At 48.8% G+C, this 27,117-nt stretch overlaps 1 protein-coding gene across 1 annotated transcript; it reads right to left on the bottom strand.

Annotated features, from left to right (window-relative positions):
- Positions 1–1,134: 1,134 nt before the first annotated feature.
- Positions 1,135–26,738, bottom strand: RNF207 (ring finger protein 207). The gene is made up of 17 exons (XM_063145414.1): positions 26,548–26,738; positions 22,022–22,151; positions 21,061–21,205; positions 19,903–19,984; positions 18,574–18,649; positions 17,982–18,107; positions 16,144–16,190; positions 12,379–12,451; positions 11,742–11,810; positions 11,379–11,447; positions 10,559–10,680; positions 6,093–6,285; positions 4,109–4,294; positions 3,047–3,098; positions 2,701–2,818; positions 1,930–2,022; positions 1,135–1,321 (listed from the first exon to the last, which is right to left on the bottom strand). Exons 1-17 carry the CDS (start codon positions 26,736–26,738, stop codon positions 1,135–1,137), a joined length of 1,959 nt encoding a protein of 652 aa, XP_063001484.1.
- Positions 26,739–27,117: the final 379 nt, after the last annotated feature.

Below are 27,117 nucleotides of genomic sequence, written 5' to 3'. Positions count from 1 at the left end.
CAGCACAGGCCAGGAAGCAAAAGTCCTTCAGGGGTTGGACTCCAGTCCCTGCAAGCTCCAGCCAGAACTGCCAGTGGTCAGGGATAATGGGAATTGTAATACAACAACAACTAATGGGGGAGGCATTTCCCTTACCCCTTCTCAAAGGGTATGCTTGGAGGAATGCAGATCAGGGGCTCCTGCAGAGATGCAAGGGGACACTCCTTGGAGGATAATTTTGTTGCATTAGGTGTGACTGGATAATCCCATCTCACTGCTCGCCTAGAGATACAGCAAAATTACTGGGCTCCAGCAGAGGTTGGCTGGAATGAAGCAAGAGCAAGGCTAAAGCAGAGAGATGGGGTGGGCGGGCGTGTTCTTGCATTCCTGCCCCGCCATGGGCTTCTGCCTGGCTGCTGTGCGAACAGAATGCTGGGCCAGAGAGGCCTTTAGTCTCATCCCGCATCAGGGCTCTTCTGTTTGTTCCAAAAACAGCAGGCAGCTTCTACAAATGGATGTGGCAGAAGAATCATGTGTAGGCATTCTTCACGGCATGCAAGCGTGCCCAGCCCACAGCTCACCATTTGCAGCCGTAGAGAGTAAGACCAACTGGCGGCTGATATTGCATCGAAGATAATACTGGGAATGGCTGAATCTATATAAAACGGCCACTTCCCATATTTACCTTTGATGCATCCCAAATGCAAGGCAAAATGAACAAAATCCATGCAGAAAATACACAAGTCTGGTGGTAGATCGAAAAAGAACACATTCTTGGGAAGCACAGCCCAGTTTTCTCTCTGTCTTAAAGAAGGCAAGTTTCTAGCCTTTATTAGGATGCTAGAAACAACGGAACTCAAAGGTGGGAAATAGTAACATCTTAGAAGCAGAGGAATTGCTGGGTAATGTTCCTACTCACTAGAGATTGGGACCGGAGCACCCTGCATTGAGCCAGAAGGCACACAAAGAGCCACACCTTGCTAGACTAGTAGAATAAATGATGTGGGAGGGTAAAAGCTGCAGAACGATGCAAAAGAAACCCTGCAAATGTGTGTAATTTGCATCAGGGTTATCCCAGTGCAGAGCACACACCACTCTGAAAACAGGATCCTACGTTACGGTTCTCGTTCTGAAAGAAAGCCGTTTTGTCTACGTTCAACACGGGAGCTGTTCTTCCTGTCCTCGAGGCCCTGCCTGCTGAGGAGGGCTGTCAGCCGTGCTTTTCTGTTTGCTCTTGAAATAGTCTTTGCTTTTCAACAGGGGGTCCTCGGCCGCGGGGCTGAGAATTTGGCTTTCTGCCTTGGGTTCTGAGGACTGCTCCCGGTCTTTGCTGCTGCCGCCGCTGCACAAGAGAAAATAGCATCTTGTAATAATGGGTGGGAAGTTCTGGAACCTGTGGAAAGGCCTGGCCTTTCTGGCGTTAAAGAAATGTTACATTCTTACAGGGTTAGACAAATCCCTGCTGGCTCTGAGCGCTAAAGGGCTTCTGCCCCTTGTTACTGCGGAAGGGAAAGGCCGTTGCTCAGGGGTCGAGGCCCTCTTTGCAAGCAGAAGGTCTGAAGTTCAGTGCCCAGCGTCTCCTGGTAGAATCGTGGGTTGTTTTGCCAGGCTACAGAGGCAGCAGTCAAGAACGGTAAAAGATCCTAGCCTGTTTACACGCCAATGCTGCAGTGCCATGAAGGCTGTTGGGATATAGGGGGAGACCAGGTGAAGCAGGAAGGCAAGAAACAACCCAAGGACTGAGAAAACCCATGGTTTGTTCAATTGTCTCCCGAGTATGGCAACAACCACGATTTAAATAAACCATGGGCTAGCATTACGTGTGAAGCGGTCCATTAAGTAGTCATGTGTGTTCTGCTTGGAAAATGACCTCCCGCTCTGCGGTGTTCTGGCATCAATGCGCACCAGGACAAAACCCAAACCCTCGATTACCCAAAATGGACTCGATACCTGTTCTGGATCTCAACCGTTGTCTTGCTGTCATCATAGATTTTGAGCAGGCTCTCTGGAGGGTGTTCATCCTTCTCTTTTGCTTCCTGTAACCTGAACACCAGGGGAAGGACACATGAGCTGGGGCAGCTGACACTAGAGAAACCACCGTTCTCCAGCCCCACAAAGTCTTTCAACTACTAACTAATTCCATCCTATCCTTTTCCAACGGAAGGGGTTGAGGTCTATGGCAAAATAGACTTCTGGAGCATCCTTGTAGTAGATTGTGGTTAACAAACCATGGTTTGTTAGCACGGCTGGGTTCACACAACACAACAACCCACGGTTCAATGGCAACCCACACTCAACCCGTACTCTGGATTGTCATGTTGTGTGAACCAGGTCATTTGCTGCCTGAGGAGGAGCAGTAAATTCACCCACCCCCACAAAATGAAGAGTCACCCAGCCCAACCAAGTTAACGTGGAACCGGTGGCAGAAAGTTCTGCAAGAGCCTCTCTTCCCTGGCTGTAAAACTACTTAGCGCAGACCTGTTGAAATCAATGAGACTTCAGTTAGGACTGGAGCAGAGCAAATAATAACGAATTAATAACTAGCCATTTGATGCCTTCCATGATAGCAAAGCCAACTGCCTGAAGCAGCCGCCTCACTGTGCCTAATGGTAGCGCCAACCCCGATCGGGATATAGAAGCGGAGAGAGAAACCAGGGACAAAGACCCCCGAGGGCTTGGAAGGGGAAAGGGGAGTGGCCCATGGGGCCCTGGTGTCCTGACCTGGGCTCCAGCCGTTCCTTCACTTTGGCAATGGAGCGGACGTAAGGGGCAATCTGCTTGGTGATGGTCGTCAAGTAGCTGTTCTCCTGCTTCAGCTGCAGCAGATCGTGGAGTTGTGCTGCACGAAGGAAGGAAGGAAGGAAGGGACGAATGACATGGGGTCAGTCAAACCCAAACCATCTGCCCCACCAGCGCAGGGAACGGAGCGGCCCAATGAATGATCTTCCTGGTTCTTGGCTGGAGTGTTAGGAGGAGGGGAGGTCATAGTCTTCGCCCAGCCAGATGGAGACCGCGAGGGTCCGGCCATCGCGAGAGGATGCAGGCGGGCGGCAAACGTTGCGCTTACCTTCGTAAATCTCTTGCTCGTTGGCCACTCGCTGATAGGTCTCCTCCCAGGTCTGCAACACAAAGCGGGCGTCATCTACTCGGGTTCCTCAGGCTAGGGCTACAGGGACGTCTGTGCGCAGAGCGCGCACATGCACACGCACACGCACACACCTGATTCCACAGGAGAAGAGAAAAGCCACCAAGCGTGGTCTTTGCTGCAGGACTCCACTTCCGGAGAAACTCGGTTTATTTTCTTTTTTTCAAAGAGCAAGTTTCTAGCCCTTACGGCTGTGCAGAGGAACAGGAGAACGTGGGCCTCAGCCCCCGGCCCTGCAACCTGGTGCAAATTGGGGAAATGCGTGGCGCAGGACAGAGTGCATGGTGCAGTTGTTCCCACCGTGCAGTTCCACCGAGGAACATCAGAAGCTGCTGCTACCAAGTCAGGCCAAGGGCCTGTCTTTGCCCAGTACTGTTGACTCTGACTGGCAGCAGCGGCTCTCCTGGGTTTCAGGCAAGGTTCCTTCTTAGCCCTACCTGGGGCTCGAACCTAGGGCCTTCTGCATGCAGAGTAGGGGTTCTGTCACTGAGCGACGGCCCCTCCCCATTTGGAAAAAGCACCCGCTGCGCTGGACTTCTAAAGAGAGAGATGGGCCAGCTCAAGCCAGCCTGGACAGCACTCATACTCTCTGGGCGGGGGTGATGAACAGGGGAGGGAGCAGTTAATTCTTTGTCCAAGGACCTTTAACCTGACGTAATTTGCAACATCAGCACATTTGCATAATTTGGTGTGGGCCTGTTGATCATGGGGGTCACAAAGGAGGTATCCAGGGAGCTGAAGCACGGTTGGCTGGGGAATGATGGGAGTTGTAGGACTTTCCCCCTGTCTCAACATGCATAGGATCGTGCCCTAAACAGGCAAGGGGCGGTCACCTTCAAGCAACAACTCTGTTGTCATAAGGGCTAGGAACTTGCTTTTTCGCTATTGAAACAGAAAAGTTGAGTCTTGGGAACTATGCTTGCATCCTGCCAATAAGCACACCCCTGGGCCTGTGCTCCGCCGGCAACGCACCTCTCCCCGTACCTCTTCAAACGCACTCCTCATCATCTCCACCGACGAATACTCGGAGGCAATTTGCACATCCATCTGGAGAGATTTCTGCAAGATCTCACTCATGATCTCTGTCTTTATGAGGGAGTGATGCTTGGTGAGGTCACGGTGCAACTCTTGCATCTGATCTTTCAAGTTCTGAATCTCCGTTTGAAGGGTCTGCAGCAACACGGAGAGAGGAGGTGAGATCCGAGGGGGACAGGGGACCAGTCACGGAATGCTGAAAACATACTCCGTGGTGGCACTGTGAGGGATGCAGAAGGTCAGTTTGGCTGGGAGTAAAGCTTCAGATGGTATACAAAGCGATGCCTGGTGTCGAGAAAGTGAATAGGGGAACAAAGCCCTATGAGGACTTTGTTGGGCTGCATTAATAGAACTACAGCTTCCAAATCGTGTGAGGTCCTGGTTCCTCTCTATTCAGCCCTGGTTACGCCTCATCTAGTTCTGGGCTCCACAATTCAAGAAGGACGCAGACAAGCTGGAGCGAGTTCAGAGGAGGGCAACCAGGATGATCAGGGGTCTGGAAGCAAAGCCCTGTGAAGAGAGACTGAAAGAACTGGGCCTGTTTAGCCTGGAGAAGAGAAGATTGAGGGGAGACATGATAGCACTCTCAAAATACTTGAAAGGTTGTCTCACAGAGGAGGGCCAGGATCTCTTCTCGATCCTCCCAGAGTGCAGGACACGGAATAATGGGCTCAAGTGACAGGAAGAGCCAGATTCCGGCTGGACATCAGGAAAAACTTCCTGGCTGTTAGAGCAGTACGGCAATGGAACCAGCTACCCAAGGGAGGTTGTGGGCTCTCCACACTAGAGGCCTTTGAGAGGCAGCTGGACAACCACCTGTCAGGGATGCTTTAGGGTGGATTCCTGCATTGAGCAGGGGGTTGGACCCGATGGCCTTAAGAGGCCCCTTCCAACTCTACTATTCTACTATTTTTCTCCCTCTCTTAATACTGTAGTTGAAGGGGTCATCCCATGTACTGGTTTGGTGAATGATTCGAAATAGATAAAAGGAGGGTTGGACATCGAGCTGGGAGTTAGACTCGATGGCCTTATAGGCCTCTTCCAACTCTACTATTCTATGATTCTAAGGACTACTTCCTACACCACCTAATCAAACGATGGAATTCACTATGGCAAGATGGAATGACAGCCACCAATTTGGATGGCTTTAAAAGGAGATGGGACAAATTCCTGGAGGAGGAGAAGGCTATCAATGGCTACCAGTCATGTTACCTCCAGGTTCAGGGGCAGTAAGCCTCTGTGCACCAATTACTGGGGAACATGGGTGGGAGGGTGCTGTTACACTGACTGAGGATATGTTGCTCAAGGGCCCTAAAAAGCCTGGAGACAGGGATGGATGGGTGGACGGACAGACATCTATCTGTTAATCAGAACCTTGGTTCATCTACATCAGTATTGTCAGCACTGACTGGCAGCATGTCTCCAAGGTTTTAGCCAGGTGTCCCTCCCAGCCCTACCTGGAGATGCCTGGGATGGCACCTGAGGCCTTCAGGAACCAAACCTAGTGCTCTAGTCTTTCCCCAAACCAGAAGCTGCCTTATACCATGACAGAGCCTTGGTCCATGTAGCCTAGTATTGCTGACACTGACTGGCAGCAGCGGCTCTCCAGGGTTGCAGACAGGATTTTTCCCCAGCCCTACCTGGAGATGCTGAAGATTGAACCTGGGACCTTTTCCACACACTCCGCGTGCTCTAGCATTTCAAGGTCTTATTCCTGATTCTGGAGGCTCCTGTCCCTCATTTTAAGAACCAGAGATATTGAGAGGTGTGGCCAGATGCTGGCACCATGCTGGTTTTGTATTTCTCACACTTGTGGAGTGGCTGAGCACACCCAGACTTGTCTTTGTGTTCTCTGTGTGCAACATTAAGAGGACACCCCCTGGTCCCCCACAGGAGCGGAGCCATTTTGGCCTGCCCCCTACCCCATCCTTACCCGATACATATTCTCATAATTGCGGCAATGTTCTGCAAACGGTGTCTCTCTGCCTTCGGCCAGAAGGACCTTGGTGCTGATGTATCGGTGCATGGTTGGCTTCCGGACCAGGGAACCCGTCAGGGACATCTTCTCGCAAGCGGAGGGGCAGCCAGGCACCAGCAGGGTCTTCGAACATGGACCTCCAGACATCCTAAAGTGAGAAGAGGGAGACGGGGGACACGTGAAAGGGGTGTGGCAGAGTGGTGGTGGTGGCAGGCTTGATTCTGACATACAGAAGTTCTAGAAAGGAATGACTGAACCAAAGAAACAAGGTTCATCCTGTCTCTTAATCCCAGGTGTGCTGCTCAGAGGAGAGTGAGTAAGGAAGCCTCCATATTCCAAGAATGTTTCTACATAAAGCCTTTATTGTGTGCTCGTGATTAACTTAACAGTAATTTGTGGGTCCTTTACTGTACATTGTCATCTTCTGGCCCTCTCCCGTGCTTTGCCTCCATTTGAGCCATTTTTAAAAAATTCTAACCAGGAAAATCTGGTATTATTTGTGAATACTGGAATAAAGCCTAATGTAATTATGCAGTTCCCCTATACCACACTGCCACCTAGTGCTTGTATAATGGAACATTACACAGACACGTGTAAAGGAGCCCAACGCAATCCTGCAAAGAATCTGGAAAGACGCTGCGGTAAATTGACGGGTTTAAAGCCTCATGTTGAAAAGGCCCTTCTCAGAGTGTGGGTTCATGCAGCACAGTGTTGTCTGCCGTGCAACGGCTTTCAGGCCCTCAAAGGACAGTGAAACACCTTTAAAGACTCTCTTCTCTCTGGACGTGGATCAGAGATAACAACAGAAGAAGCCAGCTCGGATCTTTAAACCCCTGCTTATCTCTAATCACTGATCGTGGTATCAGCAGAAGAAACTTGTGGGCTGGATGCAGAAGCTATGGACCACCTCTGGTCCAGAAATTCCCCGTTTTATACTGACTGGCAACGGTTTCCCAGGGCCTCAGGCTGGGGTCTTTTCCCCGAACCATATGAAGATGCCTGAGATTGAATCTGCTACTTTCTGCACACAAAGCATGTGCTCTTATCGCTGAGCTGTGGTCCGCCCCTTAAAACACTTTGCACATGTTCACAAATACTTCTTTAAAAAGCAGCCCAGCGAAGGGAGGGACACACACTGAGAAAGGAATGCCCCTTTCCAAAACCATTTGCCAATAACCACATTTGCAACGCATCTGTGCAGCTATCCCATTTTATCCTCACAACTACCCTGTGAGGTAGTTTTAAGCTAAAGACCCATGACCGAGCAGCAATTTGAACCCAGGGCCTTCCTGGCTTAAGTCTCAACCAGCTCTGAAGGTGCTGAAGAAAGCAACAGAAGTCACTTGGCTTGAATCGCACACGGAGACGTGTCGCTGCTTTTACGTGTGGCATCTCAAAGGAACACTCCGCCCCCCTCCCGCCCCCTGCTACACCTTCAGTGAAATTAGCTGAGGCTGTTCGCAGGGGGATGCCTGCACAGGACCCCTTACCCTGCTTCCAACCAAAGACCGAGTGCTCAGAGTTGCTGGGGAGATGAGTTCCGTTGCGAATGCAAAGAACGACCCGGTGAGTTAGTGTAATGCTTTGCAGTGGAGGCTGGCAGCTCCGATCCCAGAAAGGTGGTGAATCCGCTCCAGGTTTCCATCGGAACTCTAAGGGAGCTCTCCAAGGTGTGGAGCGTTAAGAGTCCTGACTGAAACCCGGAACGGATTTGCCACCCCAGTGACATCAAAGACCCCAGCCTCCACTGATGCCCTGCAATCCCTCTGGGTGCTCCCAAACAAAGCGACGTCTTCAGCAGAGCCTTCCCCATCCTCCAGATGTGTTGGACTACAACTCCCAGCATCCCCCAGCCAGCCAGGTGGGAGAAAGCTGGGATGCAGCCTAACAGCCCCACAGCCCAGCTAAGAACCCCACTTACAGATGAGAAGATTAATCCGGAGCTGGAGCTGGTGTCTTCCTGCTGGCTTCTCCTTTCCCAGCTGGTGATGTGTCACACCCAGCCCAATGCCTCAGTTTCCCTCTGGGGAGAAGCGAGCTCCAGAGCAACCCATCCCTCCCCAGCACACCCAGGTCTCCTTCGCAGGCGGTCCGTTCCTAAACCAGCAGCTGCCCCAGAGCTGAGGAGCCCGTGATGTCAAGAGTCCTAAATATATCCAGTGTCGGGGAACTCTGCCCTGGAGAGTTCTCTGAAATTCTGATAAAAATAGGGGCAGACAAACTGCCAGCCGGAGCAGGGCGGGATGCGGCGGACATGCTTTTCTTGCAGGATGCTTCTCAGGTAAGTTGGGTGTCTGAAGGGGGAGGCTCACTGGCTGGGGCAAAAGGAGCACACCCACCCCAAGAAGACGCAGTGGCAAACAGCACGAAGGAGCGGGGTGCCCAACCCGGTTGCTTCCAGGTGTGGTGGACTACAGCTCCCAGAATCCTCCATTTAGACACCGCCGCCGCCACCAACAAAAAAAAATCACAGTGCGCACGTGAACTGCAACTACTATTCCACTCTGCCTGGCCTGCTGCCCTCACCAAACCTCTGGGCAAATGGATATCTGTCTTTTCATCAGCTGCACTCCCAAAAGCATCCCTTGGTGCAAAGAAAGCTATACATAAAGTAACTTTAATACCTGCCAATATTACATGATGTTTGGATCCGATTTCCCCTCGCCCCTGTCCTGACTGTGCCCGGGACAGCTGCCTCTTTCACCCCACACAATTGCAGATCCAGGATCTACTTTAATTGAGGCCTCCCTTAAAGCACTTTTAATGTTTAGCGTATATCTAGTTGGTTAGTATAGATCAATGGGACTTAATATAGTTATGACTAAGTTGTGCCATTGATTTCAGTGGCTTTACTCCAAATATGATTAAGTGTTGCAACGCTCAGGGTGTTTGGATACAACGTCTTTAGTCTCTCAACAAGAAAAGTATTTCTATATTTAAAATATTTCTACCCTGCTTTTGTGTCCTCAGTAAGGAATGCTTAAGGCAGCAAACGACTGTCATAGAACCACAAGCAATCAAACAAATGCAATAAAAACAATTTCCTCAATCGAGATTATAATAGTTTGCATTGATGCCTACAGCCACACAGACCTCCCTGGACAGATCTCCCAATCTGTCACTGTAGATTTGGGTGCCACCAGAGCACTGCGAATGTGCAATGAGAATATAATAAACACCCACATTCAAGCTGGTTGCACAGCCAAGATACCTGCCGGCTGAGGATGTTGCCTGTTCTGTCTCTGCATGATGTGCTGCTCTGGCCTTCCCATTTACGTCTGCTGGGTGTTGGTCTTTCTATTCAATATCTACATCAGGTGTGATGGGAGCATCCCATTGCTCCTGGTATAGGAAGGGACACAGCACAATAGCTGTCCCTCAGAGGAGGTTGCACATTATCTCTCTGCATGAGTCCTTGCCATGAACATGCATCCTTTCAATCAGGCTGTATTCCCAGAAGAGTGACTCATCCAGGAACACTATGTGTAGGCTCCTTTGAGGTTAAAGATTCTTATGTTAGTCACCATATAATAGCCTCCCCCAACCCTGTGCTCTTCAGGTGTTCTGGACTACCACACCCAGCATCCTGACCATCAGGCTGGGGCTGATGGAAGGTGAAGTCCAAAACACATGGAGGGCACCAGGAATGGGAAGACTGCGCTAAAAGTAATTTGTGTGTATGTGTGAAAAAGTGAAGTCCCCAGACACTTTAATTCAGCAAAAAAGGCGTGGCCAGACGTGCTCTTTAAAAGATTTTGTTCATTTTAACTGTTTCTGATTGACGCAATGTCCGGCACCCGCCTCTTTCCCAATCTGATCTCACTCCTTTATTCCCCAGCATCCAAACGTTAATGTACTCTTCCACAGTGCAATTTGCACATTGCGTTCTTCAGTCGACTCTGAGAAATCCTAGCTGTCCGTACACCCACAAAAATATAACACGTAAAATCTGGAGGATCGTTCTGCGAGATTGGCTCGGGCTCCAATCCTGGCTCCACACCCCCAAGGACCAGAAACCGGCTTTCTCATTTGCCTGCGTTTGGTCAGGATCCAGCAGTACCTGGAAACGCTGCTGCAACGCGCCCCCCACCCCTCTGATTTGGTTCCAGGAACTGACTTTGCCAGCCCATCTGATCCGCTTGCTAATCAGGGGAGCTCTTGTCAAGGGCAGCTGAAATTGGCCTGGCTCAGGGACGGGTCAGAGGAGACGCTGCGGTCAGTAACTGGACTCCGACATTTCTCTACTCCCCATCCTGCATTTTCGTTCCCCATCTCGGTTCAGAACAGAGGGCGGCGCAGTGGCTGCCTTTCCCTCCCTTGGCCATGCTGGCTAAAATGGGGAGAATGGAATTTGTAGTCCAACATATCTGGAGCAGGCCATCTTTGGGGAAGCTGCCGTAGAAGAAGCAGGAGCGACTTACAGGTTACTGTTGTTCAGCGCCGGTCCGATGCTCCCCCCATTCACCACGACGGAACGGCGTGGCGCCAGCAGCAGCAACGGCTCCAAGCAGTGCGCAAACTCTGCTCTGTATTCGGTGTTGATCTGGAAGGAAACCCGTGAGGATGATGGCTCATTCCAAAAGCACCCACCCACACAACACATCATCTATCATAACAACAACAGAAGATGTGGGTCTGTCTGTCCGCCACACTGCCAATACTGTGAAATCTAGACGCCTGAAACTTGGCACACATGATGACTGGGCCTGAGGGATGTGCAAATCAGGGTTATTACATTTTAAAAATGCATTAATGAACTTTTATTAATTTAAATTGTGTGGCTGAAGCGTCTTTAGTCACTAGATGGCAGACAGCGCATAGCTTTGCAGTCCTTAACATTTGAAGTCTGGGGAAATTAGGAGGCTGAGTGATGAAGTTATATGCCTGCCCCCTCCCTTTGCTCCAGCCCCTTAATCATTTGAGTTGCCCTTTCCTGCACTTTTTTCAGCTCTGTGATATCTTTTTAAAGGTGTGGTGACCAGAACTGTACACAGTATTCTTAAGTGTGGTTGCACCATAAATTTGTATAAAGGCAGGATGATACTGGCCATTTTATTCTTGGTTCCTTTTCTTATAATGCCTAGCATGGAGTTTGCCTTCTTTAAAGCGGCCGCACAATGGGTGGACATTTTCATTGAGTTGACCACTTGCAACAGGGAACAATATATTATTCCCTGTTGCAATGGAAAGCATTTTGGGGGTAAGTTCGTCTTAAAGGGCAGTGAAATGGGCTTAGCTCACCTTGCTCGTTTGGGAAGGTCTCAGCCGATGGGGCAGCTTGACAATTTTCTGCAACCTCTCCATCAATTGCTGGAATCAGAGGTGTGGATTACTTGGTCAGTTTTGTGAAATGCTACCACCCATTGTGTGAAAAACAAAACCCGTTTGCCCCTTCCTCAAGACTGTTTCCAACCAAGAATGCTTTGATCCTTTCTGGAAAGATCCTCTACAGATTAGAGTTTGTCTCTCAAAGTAAGCTGTTCCTGCCCAAATCTCCCAAGAGAAGCAGCGGTGTTGTGCTAATCATAGAATAGCAGAGTTGGAAGGGGCCTACAAGGCCATAGAGTCCAACCCCCTGCTCAGTGCAGGAATCCAGTGACTTACGTAGCCTAAATCCAGGAATTCGGCCTTGTTGGCAGAACTGAGAAAAGCAGAGCAGGTCACCAGATGGACCTAAAAAGGAGAGAAAAAAGAAATAATACTCAGAGTAGACTGTTCTGTGAAGGCCTTGTTTCAGCCAAACTTACCCATGCAAAATAATGTAGCTGATAGTGCCTCTGAGCATACATGAGCCTTGGAGAAGAGTGTACACTATAAATCAAAATATTCCAACTGGAATTGCCACACACACACACACACAGCCTCCAAACACCACAACTGTTCAGCGTCTCTGGGTGCTTTCGTTTGTGAAATACACAGAAAAAATGTATATATTTTAACCTGCCTTCCTCTAAATAGCTCAGAGCAGCATACATAGTTCTCTCCCTTATCCTCACAAGAACCCTGTGAGGTAGGCATGCCTAAGAAAGGGTGACCCAATGTCACTTTGAGGGTGAGGGTAGATTTGAGACAGCTCCCATTGATCTAATCACTGCATCACACTGGATCTCCCAGTGTGGAAAATTAATTGAAAGGAAAAGCCGTATCTGCTGAAGTTCTGCCAGCCATGCACCTGTACACAGAACCTCCCTCTGAGATGGGGGGGGGGCGTACAGCAATATCCCAAGCAACAGGTGCTTACCTGCAAGGTGGGCAGCAAAGAGGCCAGGTGTGCCAGCTGCTCCTTAAAGGCCTTCTCCTTCTCTTCATACTGACTGGAAAGGACCAAAAGAACACGTCACAAGGCTGGTTTCTCACAGGACGGGAGAACTCGACCCTGACTCACACCCACCATGAAGTTTAAGGTTTGGCCGGTTTTCCATTCGTAATGAAGTGGCATTTGCTGATGCAAGAAGAGGCAGGCAATCATGCCCAGTGTTTGATGTGGCTTTAAAAGGGGATAAGACAACTTCATGGAGATGGAGAAAGAGATAGAGATAGAGATGGAGACAGACAAGGACGAGGAGGACATGGAGAAGTAGGAGATGGAGGAGAAGGAGAGATGGAGATAGAGAAGAAAGAAGAGGAGATGGTGAAGTAGGAGATGGAGAAGAAGGAGAGAAGGAGAGATGGAGATAGAAAAGAAAGAGGAGATGGAGAAGGAGGAGAGATGGAGACAGAGAAGGAAGAGGAGGACATGGGGAAGTAGGAGATGGAGAAGAAGGAGAGATGGAGATAGAGAAGAAAGAGGAGATGGAGAAGGAGGAGAGATGGAGACAGAGAAGGAAGAGGAGGTCATGGAGAAGTAGGAGATGGAGGAGAAGGAGAGATGGAGATAGAGAAGAAAGAAGAGGAGATGGTGAAGTAGGAGATGGAGAAGAAGGAGAGAAGGAGAGATGGAGATAGAAAAGAAAGAGGAGATGGAGAAGGAGGAGAGATGGAGACAGAGAAGGAAGAGGAGGACATGGGGAAGTAGGAGATGGAGAAGGAGGAGAGATGGAGACAGACAAGGAAGAGGAGGAGATGGATTCAGAGAGACACGGAGAAGGAGGAGGAGAAGGGGAAATGAAATGGGGAAGGAGAAGGAGAGGCCAGGTATTCCCTTGGAAGCAGCCAGTTCTATGTGTATTGACCTTTGGCACCTGGGCAACCCAAAATCTTCACTCTATGGAAGCATCAGGAAGAACGAGCATTAAAGAAATGTGGCTGGGTTGGAGTTGCTCCAGAGGTCATGAGGCTGGAGCTATCCCTTAACATGTTGAAATGGCCTGCTCCATGAAGATACCCTGCAACTTAAGTGTGTCAGAGCCTAGTCCCTTTATACGATCAGGGACCAAAGACACGTCGCTTTTTAAAGCCAAATTTAGAATGACATCTCTATGTTTTGAATTCCTAGTGATTTAGTTTCCTATGAAGAAGCGAACTCAAATTTATATACACGTACTCAACCAATGCGGAAATTTTGGGATCTTTTGCCAAGACAGCGCATGGCAGATTATGCACCTTACTTTTTTTTTCTATCTAAACATGCTCTTTATTTTGGAGTTTGGTTGGTGAGCTAAGTGGGAAAATTAGCTCACCAACTAAACTTCAAAATAAAGAGCATGTTTAGATAGGGAAAAAAAAGTCCTAAAACTCCCAGGGTGGTATCACTGCACATGGGCTTTCTCCAGCTGGGCCTCTGACTGAACCATTTGCTGGAGGAACTGCCCCTGATGCCATCTGGTTTGTGGAAGGCTTGTAAGGTGAAATCTAGCTCCTCACCCAATAACAGTTCCCCAGTCCTGAATTCAATCCTCAAAGAAGTAATCTGCAGAAAAGGCTGCCTGCTGCATCTCTGCTTGACTCACTGGACATTTCTGTCATGGGCTGAGCCCATGGTCCCTTTAAGAGAACATCTTTTTGCTTCATCCCAGGGAGAGGGAGAGGGGTTTCTGTGTGTCTGAAAAGGGAGTAGCAAGCAAAATGCCAAGGCCGCACTTTCATGAGAAGCACCTGGCATCTGATAACGCCTCCCCGGGCTGGTACCAGGGGGGGGGAGTAACGTTGCAGCTGTGCAAGGTCTGGGAGCATTCCCCCCTCCCTTCGGGAGAGGTGTGGGTTGCTATGGGGTTTCTATTGGTCAGGGTGGGTCTGGTGATGACAAGGGGGTCCCAGAAAGGGATAAAAGGCTTAAGCACCTAAGGGTCTGGTCTCTTTCCTGTGGGTGTTAGGAGTCCAGCATGTGTGTGGTGAGTCGGAGCATCCAGGCCGGACAGGCTGGATGGCGGAGGCCCCACGCGGCTGCTGAGGGGAGGAGTTTAGCCCGAGTGGTGTGAAGCCAAGTCGGGGTGAGCAACAAAGGTTGACAAAGAGTTATATGTTTGTTTTGTTTTAAGTCCAGGTTTGGGTACAATTGGGCAAGGGACCTTGCCAGAGTTACGGCTGGTGGGGGTGGTTAAGTGGGGAGTGAGTGTGAATTTTATTAGGCTTGAGCATGTAAAGGGGGAGGATGAGGTATTAGTCCCTGGTGTCCTATGTGTGTCATTCCTTTGTCCGTGTTTTCCCCCCCAAACCTCTTACGTGTTTACCTTTATGTGTGGACCCCTGTGGGAGTGTGTAGTGTCAAGAATAAAAGTGTTTGGTCCCTATTTCTGGAGTGTGGCGTAGTTTCCTTGAGAACCTAGACTACAAAGGGTTAACAAGTGGCAGTGAAGGGGTGTAAGTCTGGGCTGGCTGAGTCAGACCCCCCTTCTCCGGCCGGGGAATCGCTGAGTCAAATGGAGCGATTCCATCACAATTTCTACATGAGAGTAGAAATCTTTACCAGGGCTTCTGTTTCTGGATTCTTTGTGGCATTAAGACTGGCTCCTTTACAGGTCCTTTTTTTTTTCTGGGGGGTTTCTTTCTCTGCCTTTCTATCTGTTTCATTATACAGCCACTAGATGGTGCTGCGGTATAGTGGAATTGCACAATTAGATGGTATAAATATAAAGCCTTTCAGAAAAATACGGCACTTTCCACAATCTAAAATAAAAATAAAAATGTGATAATGGTTGCAAAGCACAGGAGAGGCCCTGAAGGATGACAATGTCTTGTAAAGGACCTGGAAACTACATATGTGCACAATAAAAGACTCATAAAAGTGGGAAATCCTTGCGCTTGCCTGGAGATTGGGTTTGTTTGGCTCATTCTTAATGCAATGAGACGGCAGAAGCCTGCTCTCAGAGGAGGCTGCCCATTACATCTCTGCATGGGTCCCTGTTCAGGAAGAATGTAGGAAGTAAATTCCTCTAATAGTTCTTACTCTGTCACAGTCTTCATGGAAGCGTGAAGCACACCAGAAGATGGGGAAATGAGCAATCAGAATTTGTCAAAACAACAACAACCCACAGCCACTTCAGTTCAGCAGAATTAATGTCAACACTTGAGGGCGCTGTGTAGTTTCCCAAAAACGCCTTCCCACTTCATTCAAGTAGCGGCTGGCTCCAAAGCACTGCCTTGAAGCAGCCAAATCCGGAAAGAGATGAGCATCTGAAAGAATCCATCTGAAAGAATCCCATCTCCCTCAGGAAATGCAGCCAGTTCTTTCCCCACCCCTTCTCCCGCTGGGTGTGTTTCCAGATGAAACTTTCGTTGTGCAAATGCCCAGCCTCATTCACAGAATTTATGGGGGTCCAGATGTGGACTGGCATTTCCAGTTGGGCAGGCTCCTAGTACCAACCCTCAGTTGTGCCTTTACATCTTTTCATCCTTTAAGGCAGCCTTCCTCAACCTGGAGCACTCCAGATGTGTTGGACTGCACCTCCCAGAATGCCCCAGCCAGCAGCCTGTAAAATTCAATTAATGGGGCAGAGTGATTGCACAATAAAAACCTTCCTCTGGAAGCAACCGATGTCATAAGAACGCCAGGAGAGCCACGCTGCATCAGACCAGAGGCCAGAGAGCCCGTTTGGAAAGGAGGGGGAGACCGCCGGCCCACCTTTACCTCTGCACAACTTTTAGCAGCATCTTCTTCTGCTCTGCCAGTTTCTCCTGCAAAATATAATTATATATATATATATATACACAAATACAATCCGCCCTCAAGCAAGGTAAGTCACATTCTGCTTTCAAAGAACAAGATACCATATTCAAAAGGCAGGTGATTTTTTCTTCTTGAACTCGATGGGCCTTAAATGAATCTTGACGGACTTATTTTCGATACCAAGTAAAAACATGGCTTTTTAACTAAGGTGACCCTATGAAAAGGAGGACAGGGCTCCTGTATCTTTAACAGTTGCACAGAAAAGGGAATTTCTGCAGGTGTCATTTGTATATATGGAGAACCTGGTGAAATTCCCTCTTCATCACAACAGTTAAGGCTGCAGGAGCTATACTAGAGTGACCAGATTTAAAAGAGGGCAGGGCACCTGCAGCTTTAACTGGTATGATGAAGAGGAAATTTCCCCAGGTTCCCCATATACACAAATGACACCTGCTGAAATTTACTTTTCAATACAAGTGTTAAAGATACAGGAGCCCTGTCCTCCTTTTCATATGGTCACCCTATTTTTAACAAAGCCTTTGATGGTTAAACTCACTGGCACATTGTTGTAACTGTTTTTACAGCTTTTAAATTATATATTGTTTTAACTTGGATCATGGTTTAATTTGTTTTTAACTGTGCATATTTATTATTTTATACTGTATGTTTTTATCTGTACACTGCTCTGAGATCGTAATGATATAGGGTGGGATATAAATGTTTTAAATAAATAAACAAGTCCCATCGATTTCAATGGATTATCTCTCACTATGACAAAGGGTGCTTCCAGGTTAGGCTTTTTACTGCGCGATCACCTTGCCTCCTTCACAGACTTTTACAGGGGGTTCAAATGGTAGCATCTTCTACTCGTAACCCTCCTGTGTTTTCCCACAACGTCTTCTATCTTTTTTTCCCTACCACTGAAAATCTGTTAAGGAAGGAAAGATGGAATCACTGCACAAGGGGTCTTCCGAGTCGTGGCATTAGGAGCCCTCCAAATTAATGATGGAAAAAAAACTATAATTTAAAGAGAAATGCAAGGCATCGCTCCGTAATGGGAGAGACCGTGGCAGGTGACCTTCGGGCCTGCTCAGCCTTCTTTCCAGGTGATAACTATGGACGGGTCGTTTCACAGCCTTGCATTCCCTTCGTATGGTTCTTCCATCTTTAAACAGGACTTGGAAGTGGACAGCTGTTCAAACAAAGGACTATACTCTGCAAAATAGAAGGCATGGCCACCCTATTGGCTGCATAGAACAGCGGCTTCCCAACCTTTTTGGGTCCGTGGACACACCTGGAATTTTGAGAGCGTTGTGGGTGCTCTCACAAAATGGCCTCCACAGTGAAGAGGACTTGCCCGTTCATAAAATGGCTGCCATGGTGGTTATGGCTGGTCACGGAACACTCATTTCCCAGAAGACAACCTGGGGAGACCAAACGTCTTGCCCAAGAACCGAAGGTGACGCAGGAGGGCGGCACTTTGCTTTGCAGCCTCCCAGTTAATTTTCATTTAATTAGAAGAAATAAAATAAAAACTGGGGGGGGGGGCGGCAGGGAAAGCGTTGGGAGCCAAGAGCGATGTGCCGTACATGGGAACCATGTTGGAGTCCACCACACTGGCTGTCGAATAATAACGGAACAGGTGTTTCTGGCCTTACCCAGAGTGCTTTCCTCTTACCACTAATCTACTAGGGCCCTTTCCCCTGCAACTGGACTTATACGGGACGGGCTGCCTGCCCGCCTCAGAGGGCAAAGTTTGCCGGCAAACCTCACTGCCACGATGAGCCCCTGGCACCCACCTGCATGTTGCTGAAGAGTGAGTTGATGGATGTCTCCTCTTCGTCAGCACTGTTGCGGACCTCCTCGATCAAGGCTTTGAGTAGCACAATCGCCTCCCTCGTGGACGTCTGCAGCTCTTTCACCGCCTGGGCAGGGCGAGTGAGGCAAGAGACGGGCGGTTGCACATTAAAAATTGCAGCCCCGACAAGAGGATGAACAGACCCCAGGAGCAACGGTGAGTGAAGGAAAACCTCCCCAAATCTACACCTTTTCACCCATCTGCTGCATCTGCTTTCCTAACACGCTTCCTGGTCTCTTCATCTTCATAGAATCATAGAATAGTAGGGTTGGAAGGGGCCTATAAGGCCATCGCTGAACTTCCGGTCAGTTTCAGTATCTTCAGCTAGATCTACACCACGGCTTTATAGCAATATTGAAGTGCGCTGAGAATTGCTGGGGCACATGGCGCATTCCATATACCACGGATTTGCCCCTCAGTTGCCTTAATGCTGGGAGTGAACAACCAAAGCGCAGGGCATAGCCATCAAGGTAAAATCTCTTTCCACCCACGCTCTTACAGTCCCAAGTGAACCTCTTGGATTTTATACCCACCATCACTGCCTGGTCCAGCTTTTCACAGCCTTGCATGTATGCAGATTCAATGTCTATGCAGTGCGCCCGGCTCTCCCTAAAGAAGTGAAGACCAGAGAATGAGTTATTAAGATCATTTCTGCTGCTAGCAAGTCAGTTTTTTTCTTCCACAATTTGTCCGTGTTGTGTTTTTCAAAATAAATAGACTGTGGCAAAATCATACATGGTAAGATTTAGTCATAAATCTCCAAGGTACTTTTGCAAGCGTGAAAAGTGGTTTGCACTAACTCCTTTAGAGTTATGACTGAAACCCAGAGCGGATTCTTCACTCCACTGGTATCAGTGCCACCAGCCTTCACTGGTGTTTCGGCTGCCTTCAGAGCCCATCGCAAAACTCACCTTGTCCATGAAGACTTGATCTTAGCCCCACTCTGCCCCGCCTTCATTACCAGCCCCAGCCAAGCCTAAAATGCATCTATTGATTTAATTTATATCCTGTCTGTCGGCCCCAAAATGCACTCAATGCAGCTAAAACTGAAATCCCGATGAAATGCAAAATCTTAATGAAAACATAAGATGAAGACAGATAAATTAAAATCCATGAACCTCAACAATAAAAAAAATAAACAGAAGCCATGCAATTAAAATCCCCTTCAGCAACAGACATGCCAAGTGCTTGCTTGAAGAAAGCAGTCTGTGCATGCCGGTGAAAGGACAGCAGAGAGGGAGGGAGCCCAATCTCTCTGGGCAGGGAGTTCCACAGCCTGGAGCAGCCACCGAGGAGTCCCTGTCTCCTGTCACCACCAAATGTGTCTCTGAAGGTGGCGACATTGAAGGAAGGGCTTCCCTGGAAGATCTTAAGATCTGGGCAGGTTTGTATGGGAGCATGTGGGCTTTCAGATAGCCCAGTCCCAAGCCGTTTAGGGCTTTATAGGTAATAACCTTTGAATTCTGCCTAGAAACTAGGCAGGTAGCCAGTGAAGCTGTTTTAACAGGGGAGCTGCAATGCTCCCTGTAACCAGCCCTGGTCAACAATTTGGCCACAGCAATCTGGACCAGTTGAAGTTTCCAAAGACAACCTCACGTAGAGTGGGTTACAGTAGTCGAAATGGGATGGAAATAAGGCACGTGTGACCAGATCAGATGTCTCCAGGAAGCATTTGCAAACACGCTTCTCCTTCCTGTTTTGATTTTCCCTTTGCTTTGTTCTCTACCACCTGTAAAAGTTTAGTCTGTAAGCACCTTGGGGCAGGGACCTCTCTCTCTCTCTGACTTTTTGTACTTTGGTTTGTATTGCAAAGCGCCCTGGCTACTGGTAGTGCTTGATAGCAATAAGAACTAAGAACTTACACTGGCATATCCCGGAAGCAGTTAATACACAGCATGGACTTCTTTTCCGTGGAGAACATGATGTAGAGTTCTTCATGAAGAGCTGGAAGAGAATCAACCAATCAATCCTCAGAGCAAGGGTTGTTTTTATATCTTTTTCTTTTAAATCTAGAATCCTTCTTCCCAATTACCATATTTTTAAATTTGCAAGGCAAGAGCTCAGAATCTCTCCAGAGTAACGCCATAACTAATCTGTATTTGTTGATCCTGTCCGGGTTCATTATTCCAGCTTAAAAACATGAGAAGGATCATGTGCGTTGCAGGATGATTCATACCTTGATGCTGTGACATGGAATAGATGCTGCAAGGCCAAGTTCTGTGCAAAGAATTATCCCCCCAACCCAAAAAGGGGAAAAAAAGATGAATGGATTATACTCAATGAGAGAAATGATGCCAGTTTGTGTAATAAATGCTTCAAGGCAGTGTGGTGTAGTGGTTAGAGTGTTGGACTGAGAGTTGGGAGATCTGGGTTTTTGTCTCTACATGGTCATGGAAGCTCACTGGGTGACTTTGGGCCAGTCACAGACTCTCAGCCCAACCTACCTCACAAGGTTGTTGTTGTGAGGATAAAATGGAGAAGAGGAGGATTATGATGTATGCTGCCTTGGGTTCCTTAGAGAAAAAAGGCTCAATATAAATGAAATAAATAAATGAAATGAAATAAGGCAGAGGGGGTTTCCAGCACTAACGACCAGAAATCACTGAGCCTTTTTTTTCATTAACATATTTTCTGTGATAAGAAAAAAGACGGAAGAAGTGGTGGGAAAACTCGGGAGGGTTACCCATTAGAAAACAAGGTTGTTTGTTCCCACATCTGTAAAATTCCAAGCATGAAGCCTTATTCAGAAGCCCCTGATGCTGGCTGCAGAATTCCACTTGATGGTGCAGAATCTGCCAGGCTGTCGAACGTTGTGTTATTTTATTGTGCCCGGAATCAACACTGCCCCTCAGGAATTCAGCACGTGCGCATCCTCTTGAAGGGATAACTCCTCCCACTAAAATGGGGAAATTGCCCCTGTGCTAAGGGGGACAAAAAATGGTTTGGTGGTGATGGAAGAGGCAACAGTTCACGGCAAAGGAACGGAATGGAGTCGGAGCGGGAGCGGCAGCGACACGTACGGCATTTCTTGTGGATGTCTTTGGTGCGCTTGGTCAGTGAGACAATCTCGTGGCAGGAGAACATCCTGGCCTTATGGGTCTCCTCACGGCACTTGGCACAGAGGGGCTGGTTGCAGGTGTTGCAGAAATACATGGCATCCAAGTCCTAAGAGAGGGGGGGGGGGGAGGTTAGAAGGCAAAACTCTTCTTGGCATGGCTGAAGATGGCGGCGAGGTGTGTGTGTGTGTGTATGGGACAGCTGCCACACGCAGGCAGAACACTTCCTCTGTGGCACACCATGCGCACCTGGGAAAGGACTGCAAGAGATAAGGCATAATAAACTATCAAAAAACCAAACACCCATCTGACACATTTTTCTTTTCTCACTGGAAACGTTAGACATGTTTTCGGGGTGGGGGAATAAAAGCCAGACTCTAGGACAGCCTTCCTCAACCTGGGGCGCTCCAGATGTGTTGGACTACAACTCCCAGAATGCCCCAGCCGCATTCTGGGAGATGCAGTCCAACACATCTGGAGCGCCCCATGTTGAGGAAGGCTGCTCTAGGACATAAGAACAGCCTTGCTGGATTAAGGGTGGGGGAGAGATCAGTTTACCACAGCGGCCTGTGCAGTGGCTAGCCGGATCCCTGTGGAAGCAGTGTGGAGCAGTGGTTAGTGTTGGCCCAGGAATGGAGAGTCCTGGATTCGAATCCTCTGCCAGCCTTGGCTACCCACTGGGTGGCTTTGGGCCAGTCGTTGACTCTCGGCCTAACCTACCTCACAGGGTTGCTGTGAGGATAAATGGAGAGGAGGGTCATGTCTGCCACCTTGGTCTCCTCGGAGGAAAAAGGCAGCAGAGACATGTCATGAAGAAATAAAATGCACCCAAGCCCAAAGGGCTCTCAACCGGCTTTGATGCCATCACCCAGCGCCAGGCGTCTGCTTGGGAGCCGAAGACTGACGGGCACCTTGGCTCGCCTACCTGCTTCGTGCTTTGCAGGTCGCAGTTTGCACAGTGGGCCTCCTCCTCGCAGTCCCCGGAGCTGTCCACCAAGAACTTCAGAAGTCGGTCCTCCGGAGGGAGGCCATTTCCTTTCACAATGGACTGGTGGCTGCAAAAGACATGGCGGGGAAGAGATTGCTCTCAACAGATGACTTTCTGAAAATAATCCCGGAAGGCCAATCCTACGTAGGTTTACTCAGAGGTAAGTTCCACTGGGTTCTGTGGGGATTACTCTCAGCTGAGCGTACACAGATCTCAGCAGCCTTGGTATTTGTGTACAATTCTCCCCCCTCCAAGAACTTGGACTGTTCACACAACATGCAAACCTACACTCATTGGTTGAGTGTGGGTTGAGTGTTGAACCGTGGGTTAGCGTGTTGTCTGTAGCCAGGATGTTTTCCGCAGGGTGGCTTCTTAACCATCTTGACCAACCCAGCAACTAACCATAGGTTCTCAAGGTGGTTTGTTTGAGAAAAATAAGCCCCAAGGGACTTCAACTCCATCTCAGAAAATTGAAAGCTGCCTTCTACTGAGTCAGACCCTGGGCCCATTTAGCCCAGTATTGTTGACACGGGCTGGCAGCAGCGGCTCTCCAGGGTTTCAGGCAGCGTTCATTTCCTTGCTCTACCCAGAGATGCCACCAGTAATCTAATCTGGGGCTTTCTACATTCAAAGCATGTGTTTACAACTGAGCTACAGCCTCTTAGGGCCTTCTCTGTGCTGGCACCCCAACTCCAGAATGCCCTTCCAAAGGAGATCCAATTGATCTCAGCAATACTACAAATGAGAAGGATCTTGGAATTGTTGTAGATCACAAGCTGAATCTGAGCCAACAGTGTGATGTGGCTGCAAGAAAGGCAAATGCTATTTTGGGCTGCATTAATAGAAGTATAGCTTCCAAATCACGTGAGGTACTGGTTCCTCTCTATTTGGCCTCATCTAGAGTATTGCGTCCAGTTCTGGGCTCCACAATTCAAGAAGGATGCAGACAAGCTGGAGCGTATTCAGAGGAGGGTCTGGAAACAAAGCCCTATGAGGAGAGACTGAAAGAACTGGACATGTTGAGCCTGGAGAAGAGAAGGTTGAGGGGAGACATGATGGCACTCTTCAAATACTTAAAAGGTTGTCACACAGGAGGGCTGGGATTTCTTCTCGATCCTCCTAGAGTGCAGGATACGGAATAACGGGCTCAAGGTAAAGGAAGCCAGATTCCAGCTGGACATCAGGAAAAACTTCCTGAATGTTAGAGCAGTACGACAATGGAACCAGTGACCTGGGGAGGTTGTGGGCCCTCCCACACTAGAGGCCTTCAAGAGGCAGCTGGAGAACCATCTGTCAGGGAGGCTTTTTGGTGGATTCCTGCCTTGAGCAGGGGGTTGGACTCGATGGCCTTTTTGGCCCCTTCCAACTCTGCTATTCTATGATTCTATGATGCCAACTTTGTTTTCTTTTTATGCCATCTGAAAACATTTCTCTTTGCCTGGGCGTTTTGACATTTGATTACTTTAGTGTGTGTATAAATTTAAATTGAATTGATTGCTATTTGGTTTGCTGCTTGAAGAGTTGTCGTTGGCTGGTTCATGCTGGGAGTTGTGGGAATTCAGTCTGGGCAGAGCATCCCACCCCCCCACCCCGTCCAGCCCACTCCTCTCTGAATCAGGTTCTGCTGGGGCTAAAAGCGGAGGATTTCTGCTTGGCAGCTGTTGGCCTTCAAAGCCCATTTTGCAATTGAAGCTTCAGGTTTCAGCAGCCCAGAGACGGGCCTGGCAGAGAGGGGGACGTCTCTCGTTCGTCATTCTTCTTGGGCCACAACCCATGAAAACCAAATGTGTTTTAAAAAATAAATAAATAAGGACATTTCCCTATGTGGGAAAACGGGATTCATGCCAAGGAAAAGGAATCGGCTCTAATTTCCCTGGCTTTAGCAAACATTTCTGCCCCGGCGTCTTCCCCTGAACCACTCTCGGACTTAACTCTGCCTCATCACAAAGCCATGGATGCCTTTGGCCGGCTACAAACAAACCTGATATGGGGGTCTTAAAGACAGGACAAAGGACCGAGACCTGCCTGCTCATTGCTTTCCTTTTTAGGGAGTCAATGCCCCCTCTACCGTCTGTTCCGGCAATTTCCAAGCTCTGTTCCGGGGGGTGGAGCACGCCAGTGTGTCATGCGAAGCATCGCTGGTACATTTTATTTTATTTATATCCCACCTTGCCAGTAAAAATAGTGATCAAGTGTATGGTGGGAGACAAACAGTGTGGTGAAGTGGTTAGAGTGTTGGACTGGGATATCTGTGGGCTAGTTGCTGACAGGGTTGCTGTGAGGATGGAAATGGAGGGGGGGCATGTAAACTGCTCTTTCAACCGTTCTTCAGGGGAGGGGGTTTCCAGAGCCCCTCCTCCCCATCCTGTTTACATTTCTCTGGATGTGCTCCAGTTTGCCATTGTCCTTCTTAAAAAGTGGCACCTGGACCTGGACCTGGTACTCCAGATGTGGCCGGACCAGCATAGAATAGAGCTGAATAATCACTTCCCGTGATCAGGACACTTACGTCTTAATGCAGCCTACGATCATGTTCGCTTCTTTAGCAGCTGCGTCACACCGCTGGCTGAAATTCACATTGCCAAGGTACCTAGGTCTTTTTCACACATACCGTTAGTAAGCCTGGTTTCCCCCATCCTATACTTCTGCTTTTTTATTTTATTTTGGAATCTAAATGCAAGGCTTTGCCTTTATCTCTACTTAGTGCCATCTTGTTAGTTTTGGCCCAGTGTTCCAGCCTATCAAGGTCCTTTTGAATCACGATCCTGTCTTCTGGGGCATTGCCTATCTTTGCTAGCTTTGTGTCCTCTGCAAATCTGATAAACCACTCCTCCAGGTCATTCATACAAATGTGGCACAGAGGAGGGCGCTCACTCAAACAGTGACCAGTATTAGCAGCCAGCCCACATTTGACCATCTTAACTACAAGGATATCACGAGAAAACCTGTCAAACACTTTTCTGAAATCAAGATATACTATGCCCATGGTGTTCCCAGGATCTACTAGGCTTAGCCTTTCCTCATTTGCAGGGTGCTCCAAGCCCCTGATGGGTTTGGGTTGCTCCTTCCTGTGCCTTTTCCTGTTCCTTGCTGTCCCTTCTGAGATGGGTCCATCTGCCTACACAGTATTCCAGCTGCAGCTGGGGGGTGGGAATCATAGAATCATAGAATAGCAGAGTTGGAAGGGGCCTACAAGGCCATCGAGTCCAACCCCCTGCTCAGTGCAGGAATCCACCCTAAAGCATCCCTGACAGATGGTTGTCCAGCTGCCTCTTGAAGGCCTCTAGTGTGGGAGAGCTCACAACCTCCCTAGGTAACTGATTCCATTGTCATACTGCTCTAATAGGAAGTTTTTCCTGATGTCCAGCTGGAATCTTGAGCCCATTATTCCGTGTCCTGCAGGATCGAGAAGAGATCCTGGCCCTCCTCTGTGTGACAACCTTTTAAGCATTTGAAGAGTGCTCTCATGTCTCCCCTCAGACTTCTCTTCTCCAGGCTAAACATGCCCAGTTCTTTCAGTCTCTCTTCATAGGGCTTTGTTTCCAGACCCCTGATCATCCTAGTTGCCCTCCTCTGAACACGCTCCAGCTTGTCTGTGTCCTTCTTGAATTGTGAGTAGAAGTCTGGTTGCCCTCCCCCTCCATAAATGAGACCAGGGGTGGGGTGTTTGGCATTTTAAACACCCCCTCTGGATGTGATCTCTGAAGCAGAAAGATTAAAAATCTTGGCATTCACACCTCATTCCATGATTAGGACCCTGATTGAAGCATGATTTGGACCCAGTGCAGATAGCTCAGGCTAGTCCTTGCCCTATTGGCTACCAGCTCTCCAGTGTGTAGAACGGGAGCGTTTCTACATGAAGCTTTTATCCCACATCTTTACCGAGGCTTCTGCTTCTGGATTCTTTGTGGGATTTAGATCAGCACCTTTACACATGCTTCCCCTCCCCCCCCCCCGGGTTTTTCTTTCTCCACCTTTCCTTATGTTTCATTATACAAACACTAGATGGTGCTGTGGTAGAATTGAATTGCGCAATTGCACCAGACTCTCATTCTGTCATTTTTAAATAATACCAGACTTTCCTCATTAGGAAAATGAATGCAACAATGGTTGGAAAGCACAGGAAAGACTCTGGAGGATGACAACATTGTGCAAAGCGTCCACAAATCAGGAGCGCACTATAAAAGTGTGATGTAGAAAGACTTTGGAGAGCAATATCCCCACTGCACTGCTTTGGCAGTGGGAGGTGAGTACAGCATGGCCTGGGATGTCTTGGTACCCGGTACGCCCGTGTGTTTCCAGACGTTGTGTTTCCAGATCCTGCCAGGAAGCAGGACTTGGGGATTTGGAGCCTCTTGTGGCAACGCTTCTGCTCCAGCCACGATGCTGGTTAGGGCAGAAGTCCACCCCATCACGGAGCGTCTGCTAGCATCCTTGGGCTGAGGGGGCCCAGCGGTCCTTACCCACACAGAGGACATGTCAGGCGGCTGTCAATGGCGCGGCCCCGCAGGCAGCTGGCACAGAAGTTGTGGTAGCAGTCCAGGAGGCACGGGTGCTCGTACTGCTCGTGACACAGAAAACACACCAGCGGGTGGCAGTTTGCGTTGTCCAGGTCACAAAGGTTCTCCAAGGGGGAGAAAATCCCGCCAGACATCTGCAGGGGAGGCGACAATAGAGGAGAACGTGACCAGAGAAGTAGATCAGAGCGTGATTAGCTGTGGAACAATAATCCAAATGTTTGGATAAAGCAACGAAAGAATTCTGTGTGAGCTGAAAGCCTGCATATTCCTCTGCCCTACCAAAAGCTGGCCCGTTCCCCAGACTAGCATGAGGCACATTTCATTTCCAGTTTGAAACCATAGAATCATAGAATAGTAGAGTTGGAAGGGGCCTACAAGGCCATCGAGTCCAACCCCCTGCTCAATGCAGGAACCCACCCTAAAGCATCCCTGACAGATGGTTGTCCAGCTGCCTCTTGAAGGCCTCTAGTGTGGGAGAGGCCACAACCTCCCTAGGTAACTGATTCCATTGTT

This window comes from Elgaria multicarinata, chromosome 20, assembly GCF_023053635.1.
Source record: "Elgaria multicarinata webbii isolate HBS135686 ecotype San Diego chromosome 20, rElgMul1.1.pri, whole genome shotgun sequence".
NCBI classification, from domain to species: Eukaryota; Metazoa; Chordata; class Lepidosauria; order Squamata; family Anguidae; genus Elgaria; species Elgaria multicarinata.
The sequence above is the reverse complement of the archived record's forward strand: the minus strand, read 5'-3'. Positions and strand labels throughout refer to the sequence as shown.